General features: G+C 38.2%; 2 protein-coding genes across 5 annotated transcripts in view; both read left to right on the top strand.

The window, feature by feature from the left end:
• Positions 1–9,446, top strand: part of LOC103478352 (CUB and sushi domain-containing protein 3-like) — a 244,833-nt gene extending 235,387 nt beyond the window's left edge. For all 4 annotated transcript variants that reach the window (XM_017309426.1, XM_008432116.2, XM_008432118.2 and 1 more), the window contains 6 exons: positions 15–80; positions 1,811–1,969; positions 2,339–2,451; positions 3,173–3,260; positions 5,712–5,853; positions 7,027–9,446. In XM_017309426.1, the coding sequence (XP_017164915.1) occupies positions 15–80; positions 1,811–1,969; positions 2,339–2,451; positions 3,173–3,260; positions 5,712–5,853; positions 7,027–7,186 (728 nt within the window). In that variant the 3' untranslated portion in view covers positions 7,187–9,446. The remainder of the gene's footprint in view (positions 1–14; positions 81–1,810; positions 1,970–2,338; positions 2,452–3,172; positions 3,261–5,711; positions 5,854–7,026) is intronic.
• Positions 9,447–14,144: 4,698 nt separating this feature from the next.
• LOC103478349 (protein lifeguard 1) overlaps positions 14,145–17,538 on the top strand; it is a 30,443-nt gene continuing 27,049 nt past the window's right edge. The window contains exon 1 of the mRNA XM_008432113.2: positions 14,145–14,282. The gene's annotated coding sequence lies outside the window, so the exon portion shown is untranslated. The remainder of the gene's footprint in view (positions 14,283–17,538) is intronic.

Below are 17,538 nucleotides of genomic sequence, written 5' to 3'. Positions count from 1 at the left end.
ATGTTCATTTGCAGTTGGATCAAAATCCCAAGAGAAAATAGTCAAACCCGTGACAGGGACACCGAGCCCTAAGATGAAGGGTGGGTATTTAAATACACGAGCAACTTGTGTAAAAATGCTACAGCGTTTTGGAGGAAGCTAAATTTAAAGCTGCTTACATTGGTAAACATTTTGTTGTATGTTTAAGATGTGCAGCCATGTTTATGGTCTTGATTGGTGAAGTACTCTGACTTTGGCACAAAAAAAAAAAATTTTGCAGAGAAAAGCTTTCGTTCGCTGTTATCCTGTCTCAGCTTTGTGGAAATATTTTTTTCGAAGTATAAATGAGCATCGAAGTATACATGAGTAAAATAGTTTGCAGATTAATAGACTTTGTTTAATTTCTTTAATGACAATACTTTCTAACTTTACACCCCTTTATCGGTTTTGCTTTTGAAATTTAAAGTCATCAAGGAGGAAAAATTACTACAAAAGGATAATTACGTGCAATTAGTGCTAGACTTGTTATCAGGAGGGAATATGAAAAGGTCACAGAAGAAGCAAGATCTTTTTAATTAGGAAATATCAGTGCAAGATGGTAATTAGCTTGCCTCTAAATTGTACTATACTCTATGCCTGTTACTGGTAATAATAGTATTTGTAATGGAAATAAAGAAAGAATTTGACTCTGGGACACAGAAGCAACATAAACAAAAAAACCTCATAATTTGTATGACTTTTAGCTAAAATCATGCATGTAATTCAGAAAACTGTTCTGCACTGTCACAATGTGTTCATATGACAGGAGGAATTGTGTGAAGTCAATGGACTTCATTAGATACAGATTTCACCATTTAGCATGTGACTGACTAACTTACTTTCATTGTGTGACTGTAGCTAGATGTTTTCATTATACTGTCATATGTCTTCTTGCAACTTTAAATGAATCTGACCTAGTTCTCTTGTAAAATGTCATCTCATGTCATTTGTGTTAACTTACACAAAAGCAACAAAACTGAACTAAATCCTGCCATGTCAAAATATGTCAGTGTTTTTAGTTAGGCAAAACAGTTTGCATGCACAAACATTTGTCTTATTATTCATTGTTACTGTGGTGAAAAAATATATTGGGATACGAATTTGTTATTATGTTAAACACTAATTGATTATGTGTGAACCCTAAAAACTAACAGGATGGTTTTTATCCTTAGTTTTGTTTCTAACCTATTTTCAACCATTGTTTCTAAGAGATAACAAATAAATGTGTCACTTACATTTCATAATGGGATTTAACACAACTGTTATGATTTCTTTAGCAGCATAGTTGAACTACAGAATGCATCCTCAGTTAAACATTAATTTTAAGAGCAGTAGTCGTTGTAAAAGGAAAAGGTAATGTATCATTACCTTTGACTTTAGGTAATGATAGATTTAATGTCAATATATGTAATTATATAACTAAATACTTTGCCACTTGTATCATCATTGCAGTAAATATTAATAGTAAAAGTTCTCTTCACAACTACATTCTACAGCTTCATTATTAATATCTCAAATAATTCACTTGAAGCATCAGCAGTCTTAATGGTTTATGCAACTTTTACTACAAAGGTAATTTCCAACTCTTTACATTTTTTAGAAAGTGGTCATTCTAACCATGACTTTGTTTTCTACAAATAATTTCCAACAATAATTGAAGTAATAATTTGATATTATACAACTTGAATGAAAAAATGATCAACCGTTGGATGCTTCAAGGCGATATGCTGTTCACATCTGGTTGTTTCCTACCTGGCTCTATTTTCTAATGTTTTTCATTGTTTCCCTTCAGTCCCAGACGATGTGTTTGCCCCGGATTTCGTCTGGAAGGGTTCCTACGACTACAAGGGGCAGAAGCAGCCAATGAGTTTGACAGTCACCAGCTTTAATGTTACAACTGGAAAAGTCAATGTAACTTTAACAGACAGTAGCACAGAGTTTCTGCTCTCTGGTGAGTCATCTATAAATTATCTGTCTCCTGCTTCCTACCCTTCACCTCCCCCAGCACCTCTCTGTATGTCACTTCCATTTATTTTCAGGGCGCCTCGTGTCAATCAGTCAATCACCAAATGATCTCATGCATGAGACTGGAAATTAACTATTGGCTTTAAAGACGGATGAATTAGTCAGAACTGACTGTCTGCCCACTCAAGAGTTTTATGCCTGCTCTCTTCCTCTTTTCAATTTTTTTCTTTTCTGCATGTGAAACTTCTACGTTCCTCAGTGTGATTTTTGTTTTACTTTTTAGGCTCAATTTGCTGTTTTAATTACTTCTTTTTTACTTCATGTCTTGTTTGCCTTTTTGCTTTACGCCATGTAGGTGTGTACAAACGCCAGGAGGCACGGTTAACACTCTTGCTGTATCAGACAAGAGCGCTGACCTACAGCTCTTTGGGCAGGATTACGGATGAGTCCTGGGCAATGGATGGATTTGTGAGTATACCAATTAGGGATTTTGAAATGATACCTGAGACCTAAATACTTGTTTTATTTCTAATTAGATTTGTTACTTTCAAGTTGATGTTTCAGGCAGCAAAGCATAATCTGTGGGAGAAAACAAGGCTTTCCTGGACCTAATTATTGCAAAGTCTTCTAATTACAACTTTGATATTGTTTAAAGCTCTGCAAGAAAGTCAGAATCCAATTAAAGGGATGCTCATTTCCGTACTCACAGTGTCTTTAGATTTACTTTAATCCAAATTAGCAGTACGCTGAATGCATCGCTAGCTGCTTATGAATCTGCTTTTTGTTCTCTGTTGCTGAATAAGTGTCCGACATAAAGTTGACATGTGACAGGCCTGCAACAGCTGCGTAACAATTCTAGTCAGAGCTGTGTTTTTTGTTTTTTTACAATAATAAACTTCAAGGTCCAACAAATAAAACCTTTTGACAGGCAACTGCGCACCACACTGAGCTATTGTTGGCGTGCTGCACGACTCCTATTGTGGAATGCAATTTAAAAAATAACAAAGGTGTTATTTCACATTTTAGAGCAACAAAATGTGTGGACTGTGGACTGTCATACCTAATACAGTATGTCTGCAGCCTTTGATAAGGCTTGGAATATACTTCACACCTTTTCAAGTGCTTTGCTGAAGCACACTCCAAATGTACATTCTACTTTTCTCAGTGTTGCATTGTGTTTCCTTGGTAGGTTTCGGCTGAGCCTGAGGGTGGCAGCTACGTGTTCCAGGGTTTCATACAGGGTAAAGACTACGGACAGTTTGGACTACAGCGACTTGGTAAGCAACTCCGAAAAATACCCCAAACTCCCGCCACCATCTGTCACTCATACTCATGTGGCAGACGAAAGAGAAGGAATTACATTTTAATCCAAAAGTCAGTTTTGTTTATTATTTCCTCATGTGGAAGTTTAAGTTTCATTCTGGACACTCTGTGTGAGTTTGTTGCTTGGGGTCATATTGTGAGGAGTTTGTATTGGTTTACTCTTAATAATACGAGAAGTGACCTTAGATATGGGTCACTTCTCCATGCCCCTTATCCCAAACAGCATGCTGTATGCCCAGAAACGTATCCAAACAGAGTATACTTCTGGGCAGGGAACCTGTTTGCAAACCTACAGGCAATGCTAAAAAAATATGTGAAGAAACATCAATGTTTTTGTTTTTTTTCTCACTTCTTTGTTTAATAATTATTACATTCATTTAGCCTAGATTGTACCCCATGCCTTTGATTTTAGTTGGCCATTAGTTCTTGGAGTGTTTTAGCCGCTGCTGGACGGTTCCTTTGGTTTTTGTTTCTTGTCAAAACATTTCCATTTCTGCGCTTCCTGTGCAAAGCAGCTCAATAAATTTAACTGGCAGCTTGATTGATTGATGATTAAAAAGCAGATTAGATTTTATGATAAAAATTGTGATTGGAAATTGATTAGATTCTTTTTTTTTCTTTAGCATTTTTTTTCTTATCTTCCCTTCAGCTGTTAAGATGCCCCACACCTAGCAACCTCTGGAGGCCACACCCCTCCTGTTGAAAAATAGTGTCCTAAGACATTAGTGTGACTCCTTGGTCAGCAAGCTCACTCTGTTAACCATTCAGTCTCCATGTTCACCAATTTACTTTGCTGGAAATTTTGAGATTTTAATCTCCTATTGTTGAGATTTTAGCTCAGATATTTATGGCATCTTTGCTGTAAAATATTTGCAAAGTAACTACTAGTGTTTAAATGTATTTATGAATTAAACAATAGTAAGCTTGTCATGTTATGAAAAAAAAAGCTAAAGTTAGACTAAAACTGTGTGGTGTGGTGGGAATCTCTGAATCATTCTGCTTGTGAGCTGAATGAGAAACGATGAAGGCTGCCACAAATGGATTGGTCAAACCTGTACGCTTATCAGAGATTCTTTAAAACACGATGTCTGATTTGTGAAACTTTTACTCTGTGTTATAAAATAAAACCAAAATGGATTCTTAGTTTCCCAAAAAAATCATTCCTAAAACCTTGTACTCCCTTGTGGAGCTGGATGTAACGATTCTTCTCCACGATAGCAGTGATCTTTTGCTCAGACATTGCTCTAGTATCTGATGCAGTATCTGCATCAGATACTAGTATCTAGTATCTGCTGATGCAGTCTCTTAACAACCAAAGCACTTGTCAGCTCGTCCTCACAACACACGCGAGCATGACTCCGATCCTGAGTGCGCGCATAACCCACTAACATCTGCTACCTCGGATTTCACCTTTGCTCTTAAGAAAGCAGGCCATTTTCCTGGGGCAATTTGGATGAGTTGTGACGTAAAATCAGACATCAAGCAAAAACATTCGTTTGAGTGGCGAAGGCAAATTAATTCAGCTTAGCTAGTTGTCAGATGCAAGCCAGATGGTTTTGTTGGCAAGTTAGATGCTACCGGCCTTGAGTGTTGACACAGCTCTGGAGTGCGAGTCGTTGTTTTACACCAGTATCACAATTTTTTTTTTTTGACAATTTGCTGGAACATCTGCTCATTGGAAATCTCCTAAATTAAACAAGCTGGCGTAACGCAATTACTTAACAGACTCGCTCCTTTGCGACTCTCCAGAATGATTTTAGCAGGGAATGTGCAAATAATAATAAATGGATTTGTTGATAGCATAACAGACTCGGTTGCTGTCTGTTGGTCATTTTTTAATAACCCATTGTTTACTGCATGATGATTTGGTACTCGATAACTAAAATTAAAAAAAAATAAAAAAACAGAATGATTGGAAATGACAGCACATGCTTTTCACTGAGTCAGATTTACCTACAAACTCTCAGGATGTGGTTGGGTTTAATAATGTGCCACAGTGGGAACATTTGCAGCTTTTTTGTTCCCAATAACTGCTGTCAGCCATGTCTCATTTAGCCACATTCATGCAACAGACAGGAGATTATCCCCTTCAGCATCATTGTGCTTCATTCCTTTGTGCTCATCATCTCTGCTGTCATTATCACATGATTGTTCTCAACTCGATTATCACAGTCACAGCGATGATTATCAGTGTGATCAGTACGGCTGGCGTTTTTTTATTTTTTTTTATCAAACGGCTGCTGAGTCTTGTCTGCATGATGATCATCTTCATCACCATCGTTGTCATCATCCCGACCAGATATGTATTCTTCTTTCATCGCCTTAATTTCACTGTTTGCACTTTATGGTGTCATTAAATGTGTTGCACACTGATGACTGGGTTTAAAATGTGTGTCTTTCCGTAGGTTTGACCCTGAGAGAGAATGTCACGCTTGCGGACCCTGAGACCAACGGCTCCACCAACAGCAGTTCTGTTGCGGTCGCTATCCTCGTGCCTTTCTTTGCTCTCATCTTTGCGGGCCTCGGCTTTTATCTTTACAAGCAGAGGTAGGTGACTCTTCTGGGGAAATGCGGAATATGAATTTGCTTTACTTGAACTTCTTAACTGGTTTCCCCAAATCGAGTTTTTTTTTTTAGAGAGGTTAACATGGTTCATGTAGGATCTGGAAAAATGTGAAAATATACAGCTTCAGTTCAACAACAGCAAATGTCATCTCGAGTCACTTTACAAAAATCATTTCAGTGCAATCATACATCATTTCTAATTAGTACAAAGTTATCATCAGTTAGTTAATAATAAATAATTATAAAAATGAATTGGACTGAATTTAAATAAGTATGAAAAAATAAAGTAATGAAAAGTATTTTTTATTTCCATTTTATTGACCCCTATTCATCCATCCATCAATCTATCCATCCATTGAGCCCAATATCTGTTTGTTCACCTATTTATTTATTCATCCATCAGTCTGTTCAACCAAGAGTCGTTTTCCATCCATAGAGTGATTTATTCAACCATAAATTCACCTTCCTTCCTTTACGTTCTGTATATAAAACCTGACTTATGATTATAAATTTAAATTTGTCTAAGGACTGTAAATATATGAAATTAGAATCTGGAAAGGTGTAAAAATCTGGCATAATAACTGGTCTTGATCCTTGAGTTCAGCGTTCACCTAAAGGAAAAACATGCATTGGAATAATATAGGCGAAGCACAGAGGCCAGCGCACACAGCCTGCGGTTCTGCAGTGGGGCTCCACGCTGAAACAGTCTCACACTCGTGAGAGACTTCAAAGCATGATGCAACGTTAGTCAATGCATTACCATCTGAATGGAATTACACAGCGGCACACATCAGTGCATTTTAATGAGTAACGCTTTAGTGCTGTATGTATTTTGCTGAAGGTTCATGTGCTGCGTGCGCAGGGAGACATTTTGTCTTATTTGTAGCCATTAGTTCTCTGAACAGTTCTCACGTGCAGAGTCTGTGACATGCAAATTTCGCTCACAATATGTCCGCTACCACCGAGACGACACAGGGGCTACTCGGGCTGCTCTTCTCACCGGCAATTACCTCACAACCTCATTTACCTTTAGCGGCTGTCCACGCCAAGATAATAGAAGCATGTGAGGGGAAAGTAGAGGCTGTTAATTGGAGGCCTGTCTTTCTGCTAATGTGCAACCTCTTTTTTTTGTTGTTGTTGTTTTTCATTCCACAGGAAAACGGATAAAGCTCAGTACACGGGCTGCTCCGTCCACGAGAACAATAACGGACAAGCCACATTTGAGAACCCCATGTACAACACAAACACGAAAGCTGCGGAAGGGAAAGTTGTCCGCTTCGATCCCAATCTCAACACCATCTGCACCATGGTTTGATGTCTGCTAACGCATAGAGATGGGTGGAGAATTAAACCTAGAATTGCTTTTTTTCTTCTTCTTCTTCTTCATTGAACAGTATACACAGAAAACGCTTTTTCTCCGTTTTCGGTTGGCACGCAGCAAAAGCAAGAAAATTGCTCAGTTGCATAAAGCACAGTTTCAGCTGCAATTCAAGTAGCTGATGGCATTCATAAGAAGGAAGAGCAGTAGGTTTCCTACCTTTTCAGATCTTGTCTTTTTGCACTCTGTGAGTGTTGACTCCTTGAATAAAAGAGCTTCTGGCATAAAGATAAAGCAAGTATTTTCTGCTCAGTTGTATAAATATAGAGCCGTTATTTCACAATACCAAATAAACACTTGTTGTTTTTTTAAAGAGATAACCTAGATGTACCTTCTTTTTTTCCCCCTTTCCCCTTAGTCCTAATGGAGATTATTTTTAAACACGGGGGAATAGAAGACTCTCAACTGTGAGTTGATCAGTGTAATATATTTTCTATTTTACAAACGGCTGGCGTGTTAGAGGAGCTGCTGCTGCAGAAAAGTAACCGTCTCCCATTGAATTGTGTCAGTGCTGTAGTCTGCTCAAAGTTATACGGTCAATTATACCTCTTAATTGGATGGTACCTCTTACTGATGAGATATATGGCCAGGGATTTAACTACAGAAGTGCAGTACAATTTTTGAGTGCCACTGGGAATGCTAGGGCTTTTATTGTTACGGTGCAGCTTCTCTGAAAACAGCAGAATACATCTCCCCCACCAGTGGCATAGTCTGCATTAGGTTTACGATCAACTTGGGTGCAATTAATTTGTCAGGAATAATTTAACCATGACCGTTTGAAATTGCTGACTACCCTAATAGAATAGTGGAGGCAATTTATTCATTCCTGTATGTTAGTCATGCATTTTCTGATTTTGTCTCTTTGCTCGTAAACTTCCTGTGTTCCAAATGAACTAGAGTGGATAACCCCGTCCTTGAGCCTGTATATCACACGAATCTCAAAGTAGGAGTTTCTTGCTTGTCCTTTACAAGCGTTTTGCTTTTGGTTTGTAATTGCAAGGTTGTGAATCTCTAGTGTGCACAGACCCTACAGCCGGCCAGGTTTACCCAGAGGTTTACTTACTGTAACTTTGGATGTCGTCACATTAATGAAAAAGTGCATCAGCAGGCCGTTTGAGGTGAGATGATGCTCGTTGTCTTGTTTATTGCTCTTGACAAATTTCTTTTGCTTTATTTTAGAGTAACTCAAAGACAGAATAAGTGCACCCACTAACTCATCTCTGGTTTTCCCAAACTAGCATTGTTTTCTTTGGGAAACTGTGCCTTAGACAGAAAATTCTTGAACCGTACTCCTACTCTAAGACGCTCTGTGAATATACAGCCTCGGCTCATTTTGTTAACCCTTTTCCTGACACGAGTCATCATTTCAGTGGCTTACACGGCCATCAGCTTCTGCCAACAAATGTACAGTACACGTGAACGAATTTGCACACTTCGACATGAGCCACCATCACTCAACTATGTTTTTTTTTTAAAAGAAAAAAAGAAAAATGAATTTAACACTGTCATCACATTTCTACATCATTGCAGTGCCTTGAATACTGTATAGGCATAAGTTTCGAAGGAAAACCCCAACACTTAGTTTAGTAAAGCTGCACACTCATGTCATCTATCTGCACAGTTTGCAATGATTTAGTGGAGTGATGTCAGATGGTTTAAGTAAAGAAGGCTGAATGCAGCTCATAATTTCATAACTGTGCATGTTGGCAAAAAGTGATCCTGTATAGCAACTGCTGCTACAGTACTTTATACCACTATATTGACTCCTATCATTGCTATTCCATTTTGTACATTTATACAGTTTTGATAACTTGATGGCACTCTTTGGCAATGTCTTGTGTTATCAATATGTAATATATTTTGAGAGTTCACTTTTCCTATGGATGAGCGAAGAAACGCATCTGGTACTTGCAGTATACAGCGAGTCTTGTATCCGGGGGACTCCAAATGTAGAATGCTTTTAAATGTGCCACGCAATTGTTATCTCATCCAAGAACCTGTGTATGTGAATATGTACATATTACCAAACTTTTGTAAAGAGATCTATTTTTTATGCAGATAAAGCATTTGTAAGTTATTGAATATGTTGTGTAAAATTTCACATGTAAATGTCATGTAAGATCAAAAAGATTTTGTATTTTTTCTTTATCAGCAATGTATAAATCGTTAATTTATATATAAAACATGAAATAATTCAGTCGTGTTGTTTTTATTCGTATTTGTGGCCATTTGGCACCATATTTTGTGTTCCGAGGTGTGGTTTCCAAACCTTTTGGCCAATATGGACCAGACTTGCCCTCATTATTCTTGCATGCTCTTCTCAAAATTTTGGAAATTACTTTTTTTTTTCTTTTTTTTTTTTTTTTGCTTTAGTCCACAGCCCAGCATCAACAGACCCATCACCCACAGTTGCATTTATGTACAAAAGTGAAAAAGCATCACAACTTATAAAAAATACCACCCATTTAATTATACAGCAATAATAATGAAATGTACATGTGTGGCAAAGTCTGTAGCTCAGCCATTTTAGCTCAACTAAGTATTTATTATATATAAATTCTTCAGTGAGGAGAGGCTTTTTGTCTAAAAAGAAAGTAGTTTGGAGAAAATATATTTTGATATCATTTGGGTTAACAATGTTCTTTCTGATGAATAATGTTAAGTTAGCAATCCTTTTTCTTCCAACTGTTTCCCCAGAATATGTCAAGTTGGAAAGAAAATGGGCTAGTAGGTGGAAGCAGCTGAAAGCCTCACTTTTCCACTCATACTCTCTTCATGTTTTTACTTGCGCATCTTTAGCTGCACTACAGTGACGCAGGTGCCAAAACATTAATCCACATCTTCTGCCACACCACTCAAAAACCGCTGGTTTACAGTTAGCTTTCTCAAAACATGTCATTTGGCCCTAAAAAGTTGCTTCACGCTAACGCTGCTTTCCGCTTGAAAGGGAAATCCAGATACCGATAAGAAAATCAGACGGCAGCTACAGTCAAACATCCTCATTCATCGACTCAACCTGAGAAAAAAAGCGAGTCACTGCTCGGCTAATTACTGTGAGTAAACATGCAGGGGGGAACATTTTGGAAAGAGCAGTTATTGATTTAGTTTGATAACGCATTCCATGACCTCCATCCAACATTTTGTTCTGCCAGACGTCGCAGAAGGAGGAGAAGCCACCCTGAAGCACATTTTCACGCATTTAAAATTTGATGGCCACAACACCACCACTCTTTGTGGCTGCCAAGGCATCAACAGTGTCGGCTTTCTAGTCAGTGTTTTAAACAACATAATTCAACTTTTTCTGCATTGAGGATATCTGAAGAGTGCAAGTGCTCACTTAATTATTTTGTTGTGTTGCCAGGATGTGCCTACGCACCAGCTTCCTCACAATCAACACCTGCAATCTCCTTGATGGTTCAGATAATTAAAACATTAGACTAACTCTTTGCTCCCCTTGAAGTTAAGATTCTGCTTAGTGTTATAACAGAGAACACAGTGTTGGGTGGGTGGGGGGGAAAACTGCCTACTTCTCTTTCACAAATCTCACTCACCTTTTGATTGTTTGCAGGATTTTTAGAAAAACTCAGAAGCCTGGACCAATCCTGTTTTCTGTGTTGCCATAAGTGACTTTGCATCCATTTGGGATTGTCCATTTTAGTCAACAAAGCAATTCAGTTTCTGTTTAGAGCTTTTATTACTCATGTTCAGCTGTTTTATGCAATGGGTTAGTCTGTGAAACACAATCCATACTGTCCAGTTCCTGTTTTAATGGCCTGCTTCTAAAGGCTATAATTATGGGGATAAAAGAAATAAATCATTTCTTAAAAAATTACTTAAAAGCTTTTTAAAAACAGCACAAAGGCTGTTTGTAATTTGTTTTACCACCTCAAAGGGTTGTAGAGTTTACTAAGATGTGATGTTTAAAGAGTACCAATTCAATTTGCACATTTTATGTTGTTTATACTGGCAGTGGCTGAAATTCAGTGCAATCTGTTAAAAGAAAAAATAAATGTGAATTTGTTTTTATGCAGGCACCAGACCAAATGTTGTTTGTTAATCAAACTTGTTCTGGTTTCCAAGGTGTTAGGATTTTTGGGTCGACCTACTGCATGCGTACAAATCTTTGAAATAACTTTTGGATCTACTTTATCTTGCATACTGCAATATTTGCACCATTCTTTTTCCAAATAATATAGATATATAATTTTTCAGCATTTGTGATGCTAACATTTCAGTTCATGCATTTCATTAAACTTGAGGATTTTGTCCACAAATGAAACAATTTGCCACGCACGTTGACGTGTGCGCTCGCATATGTTAAAGAAGCCATTCAGAAGGTGCTCAGAATTCAAAATGTTCAAAATAATGAGTCATAAAACATGGAAGAGAGAGAAAATAGTTAGCTTTCTGCTGTAACTTTGTGACAGACTGGATAAAAATAGATGGATTTGTCCCACAAAAGTATAATCGTCATATTGCTCATAGTTTGTCGGGATAATATGTCTTGGGATGAGATGAAGCAAATTGTGGTAATCATAGTGGAGACAGGCTGCAAGACGGCATGATAGAAATAGCAGAGGAAAAAAAAAACTGGAAAAAGAGCAGAGCAGTCAAACGCCTGAATGGCAGGAACTGGTTTGATTTGAGGCTCAGGTTAAGCACATGCTTTAATGTCTAAGCCTGGGATTTGTGTGCGCATTACTAATATTTGCCAGAAGGATTTCCAATTGAAATGACTCTGAAGCTTCACCGAGCAGATTTGGCCAACGGGATGATGGTGCGAGGTTAGCTGGTGGCAGGAGGAGATGTCGGAAAGCTCAGGGTGTTTTCTCACCGTGAGCGTACAACTCATTGTAATACAACACGGACTTGACCCGTGTTTGTTCCCCCGAACGTCGCTCTGCTTCATTAGCACTCCGGTTTCTGTGTCGGGGAATCCTCCGAGGGGCTCCTCTGGTGCCCGGTGACGGGTTCATGCAGCAGTTTCTGTACCATGTCATCCCTACAAATGCTCCATTCAGATTTGGTGACTGAGCAGGATGGCGCAGTAAGCCGATTATATCGGCCTGTCCATGCAGACGTCGGTGGGTTTGTGGCGAAGCGATGTGACGGGCAGAGATAATCAGTTTGGTCTATACATGTTTACATGGCCAGAGCCGGTTGATGATCCCCAAGACGTGATGGCTGGTGTTCTCAATTACCAAAAAATAAATTAAAAAAATATTATTTGCTTCTATTTAAATTTAAACGGTTATTATTGACTTGTGAAATAATATAAAATTGATTATAATTTTTAATCGTATTTTAAGTCAAGTTTATTTGTACAGCACATTTCAGCAACAAGGCGGTTGCTTTCCACCATAAAAGTAATAGTTTCTGATGTGCTTTGGTGCCAACAGAAGTATTTTATGTCTGTTTAGTGTGTATTCTCTAAGCCACATAGAACTAGAGGACTTTTGAACTGGGTTGATGTGCTCTACTTTCCTAATTTCACTGAGAATCCAAGCAGCAGCGTTCTGGATCATCTGCAGCAAGACTGATTGACTTGAGCAATCAATGCAACTAAAGGTAAACACTCAGATGAGTTTCTCTAGATCTTGCCGAGACATTAGCCCTTCAATTCAAGTGATAGAAGACCAACGTTGTAATTGTCTTAATGTGTCTCTAGGTCTGAGTCACTAAGCCCAGATTTTAGGCCTGTTCACTAGTTTTAAGCATATTTTCTATTGCTTGGATAAAACAACAATACATAAATGTTACATAGAGCATTTATTTATTATTGTTCGATACATAAACTTCAGCAGAAATATAGGCGTCACCCTTGCTAAAAGTTTTGTAGCGGTTTTCAGGTGCTTACTATGCAAAATTGTTGTTGTCTTTAATAAGAATAATTATTAGCATGATAATGGCCTGTCAATGTTCTTGTAGATATTTCCAAACTTTTTTTTTTCTAAGGAGAAAAGTGAAGTAGCCGTCACTTGACCAGCTGACCAGCAGAAGCAGAAAAACACTCTGGTCACGTTGTCACATTTTGTGGCAGCTTTTATGAAGGGGTTTTCAATAGTGAAAAAAGAAAACATTTAATGTCTGAGAATACCAGAGCTGCTTGGGTCTTTCATATGGGACTGACTGATGTATGGACTCCAGAGACACGGGGAGGGACAAAGGTCGAGACACCAGGGCTGAAGGAAGATGGTACAAGAATAGAGCCCAGCAGTGTGTGTGTGTGCGTGTGGGGGTGTGTGTGTGACCTGAGGTCTTTATAAGATGCAAGTTTTTGAGTCCTGTAGGATTTCTTTATTGATGGGGCTCTCATTCCTCATGATTTGGTTGTTGCGATGCAGAAGGCTGCAATTCGAAATAAAATCCATTGCTGTTCAACCGAGGCTGTATCTGCAGAGCCTCTGTGGTCGCCACTTTGAAGACGACCACTAACAAATACAACTTTCTGTTTTTTTAAAACCTTGCTCTGTGCGGTGAAACAACGATCTACAGCTTAATTTAAAAGATTTTTTATGCATTTTTTTTTATTTCTTTGCTCTCATACAGAAACTATGTATGTACATTAAAATGAAAATGCCCAAATTCTGCCAGTTTATTTCTTTTGGCCTTTTACATAATAAAAAAAAGTTTAAATACTAATTTCTAGTGAAAACATCAACACTTCCTGGTATGACCAAGTGTTGATGACAAACTCCTCTGTCAGGCTTTTTGTGTCTCATATCATCTTGTGTTTACAGTCGGAGGAAGGAGTTAGTCAAGTTGTTGGTTTTCCTCCCATGTGCACGTCAAAGCATAATGACTTGTGTTTGCTTTCATGGATCTTTTGCTTCTAATGTGCTGGACTGTCAGTTGACTAACTAGCCGCTTTCTCTGTGTGTATTTCAGTCTTCCACTAATGAGCCATTTTGCTCAGCGCTCAGTGGCCAGATGTCCTCGGGGTGGTGGACTGTTCATGAATCAAATGGGAAGCTGTTGAGAAAAGAAAACCCCGAGGAACTATCAGTCACAGCTTATGACTATCAAACTGCAGGTAAGGCACTCAGAATTCAAACGAGACGGAGAGTGGTTTTAATTTCCACAGCAAATTAGACTGGCCTTTCTGGCTAAAGGATCAAACCAAAGAGATTCCGTTCTGGAATATTTTAGCAGCATAAAAGCTTAATGACACAAAGACAAAGTTGCAGCAATTTGCACGGATTTTTGCTTTGTTTGACAAAAGGAGTAAATGTTTCTAAAAGCGCAGTTTAAAAGAGTGTCGAATTTGATATACTCATTTTAATCTTAAAGTGGATGAATAATGTAAATTCTTTCATTACTGTTTAAGAAAAATCAATTTTTAACCCCGAGTTAAATTGCTCTGGGAAATGACCCGCAGTATACTAAGCAAGTCGGAATAAATTGAGGGGCGGTAAGCGGAGGTCAAAAGGCATGAAGAATGCCATCATTAAACCAGCGAGGGGCACTGAGTGCGTGTGTGTGTGTGTGTGTGTGTGTGTGCGTGGGTGTGTGTGTGTGTTTGGGTGGGTGGAAATGGAAGACAAGATTGGCGTCAGTTTTTTTGAACATGAGGGATTTTCGGACATACCTACAAGATGATTAATAATCATGCATCTCTCATCGTAAATCAGGAGAAAGATGCATAATGTAAAACTCCTCGCTGCCTAGGATCACTGGCACATCACACACTGAGCTGAAATAATTAGAATATTCAGTTGAATATGTATCGCTGGAGTTTTTAACCTTGAAGCGTAAACCAGAAAGGAGGGATTTTTGCTGAAATGAAAAAGCAATGAAGAGCAGTGTGACAGTTGAGGAAATATTCATATCCTCGCCAGAGGGAGATGGGAGGATATCCTACTTGTTTCTGGTTGTCTCTGTTGGTTGTCCACACAGCTCAGTTTTGTTTTGTTTTTTTTACTTTTTTTTAAGTGTACTTTCAATCTTTGATGAACTGAACAGTCATGCTCTGCAAGGTACACCAAGAAGGGGAAAAAATAAGTGAATTATTTGTTCGAGAGCCCTCTAGGAAGCTTCTCTGAGAACACGCGACCTTCACCTCCGCAACAGGAAACACCCCATCTGGTTTCTTGTTTTTCTTTGTAATTATTATAATTTGAGAGACATTTAAAATCTACACACAACACAATTTATGTAGTTTGAATGTTGGCTATTGTCTCACACTAGAATAAATGTGGGTAAATTTGAGCAAAACAACACTTGCACAATAATTACACTGTGCACCAATTACATGTCTGAATATATTTTTGAGTTCATTCTTTTTGGTTGAAGCGACTATATCGAAACAGATTTAACCTGTTTTACAGATTATGTAATTCTCCTATGGAGATTCTATCCCATGATCCTCAATGAGACACTAGGAAACAAGAAAACGGTTGTGAGATTTGGCTAAATGTTACCGGGATCTCTTCAAAAGAACTCAGAACATTTGGTGGATGTTCGTAACTGAACGTAACTCAGTTTTTCGCAAAGTAAGTAAAATAAGTTTCTTGCTAAACGTTTGCCATTGTATACAAGATAGTACCTCATATATGATTAACCAAGTGAATGGTATCTTATTTTTGTCCCTCATTGTTCACTGCTTTCCTATCAGAAGACTGAAAGCACACAAAAGACAGCAATTATTTAAAAAACTGTGTTTTTGTTTTTTTCCTTCAGTGTTCAGTGTGTGAGATTCTCCAGTTTATCTAAACTTTGGATATCTTTACGCTGTTTTGTGTCTTTGACTTAAAATTCAGCAGCAAACATCTTTACTTCCGTTTATTTTTGTAATATTTACATAAATGCCTTATGTATTTATGAATGTACGACACAGATGTCTGTGGAGCACGTTGCAACCTGCATAATGTGAACACGATTGACATTTTAAAAGGTGGCTTTTAAAGCAACTGAGTCACAGCAGAGACAATTACAATAAATGTACTCAATTCTGTCTGTGCCAATTTCTGAGTGCTTCGCAGGCGTATTGGTCGTCCGTATCAAATGTAAATCCATATTGTTGAAATGCATAAAATCATCAAGTCGGTAAATCCCCGATTAGATGATTACAAAGGTATCTCTTGCGACGAAACGGTAACCCGTTTTAAAAGTCAAATAATATGCTCAAGCATCGTATGTTTAAAAAAAACCTATAATTGCCACCTGCTGGGGCGTTTTTATCCACGCTTTAGTGGCAGCGCGCATCAGAGGATGCACACAGGGGATCACAAAGCCTTTAACCAATCCCATGTGACCTTGATGAACGGTGGACCCTCACAATGTGAACACCAAGGCTCCTTTCAGCACATGACAACATCGATCTAATTGCTCACAGGGTGTCAGGCTTAATAGTCCCCCACCCTTGTCTCCAGCAATTAATTGTGGAGATTTTTTTAATTAGCTCCTAATGCCTTGTGACATGCACCTGAAGGGAGCAGAGTCAGTCTGATGAGGAGAAAAACAAGTGGCTGCACACAGCAGGTTATTTTTGTTATTTTGAATGCTTAAAAAAAAAAAAACAGAAGTGTCCCTGTGATCCAGCGCTGCACCAGTGTAACATAAAATCCCTGCACAGTGTGATTGTAAAGTGGTCATGGACGCTGCTGTAACATCCCAGCCTTTACAAAGGATTTCATACAGTTAAAAAAAAACACTTTTCAGATGCTTAGCCATAACAGCATTCCTGTGAAAAATATATGTCCTATATTCAAGAATTCCCCTCCTAGGATTATTCACAGAAATAAAATCCACAACAAAAGAGCCTGAGCTTGTGATGGACTAATTGGACTACATAAATACACAGAAAGCTTTGTTGGCAAAGAAAAAAAAAAAGCTTTGAAGAAAATTCCTCTTTTATTGTTGTAGCATAATCTCACAGTGACATATTCCAAATAAAAAATCCAGCATTTAATTTGGCATTATGGCTGATACCCCTGCTGTTAACAGATTTGCCAAATGGACAGCACATATGTAGACGTTTCACAATAATTCTCTTTGACGAGTCTTATTTTCACAATCTCTTTTAGTGGATTTTTCTTCATGCTTGCTTCTCTTCAGCTCCCCCAAAATGTTTCCCAGGCGAATAAAGGATGGAGATGATGGACACCATGAAAGAGGTTCATACTGAGACTGGTGAACCATTTGTTTTGTATTTGTATCTTATTATATTCTATTTGACCTATTTTTTTTGCCTTACTGGTAACATTCAGCTCTTTTAAAGAGTTCAGGCAGGTTAGCAAGGTTTTCAAGGTCCACAGCATCACACATCCTCCACCATACTTGACGGTGGA

This window comes from Poecilia reticulata, linkage group LG16, assembly GCF_000633615.1.
Source record: "Poecilia reticulata strain Guanapo linkage group LG16, Guppy_female_1.0+MT, whole genome shotgun sequence".
Classification (NCBI taxonomy): domain Eukaryota; kingdom Metazoa; phylum Chordata; class Actinopteri; order Cyprinodontiformes; family Poeciliidae; genus Poecilia; species Poecilia reticulata.
The sequence above is the reverse complement of the archived record's forward strand: the minus strand, read 5'-3'. Positions and strand labels throughout refer to the sequence as shown.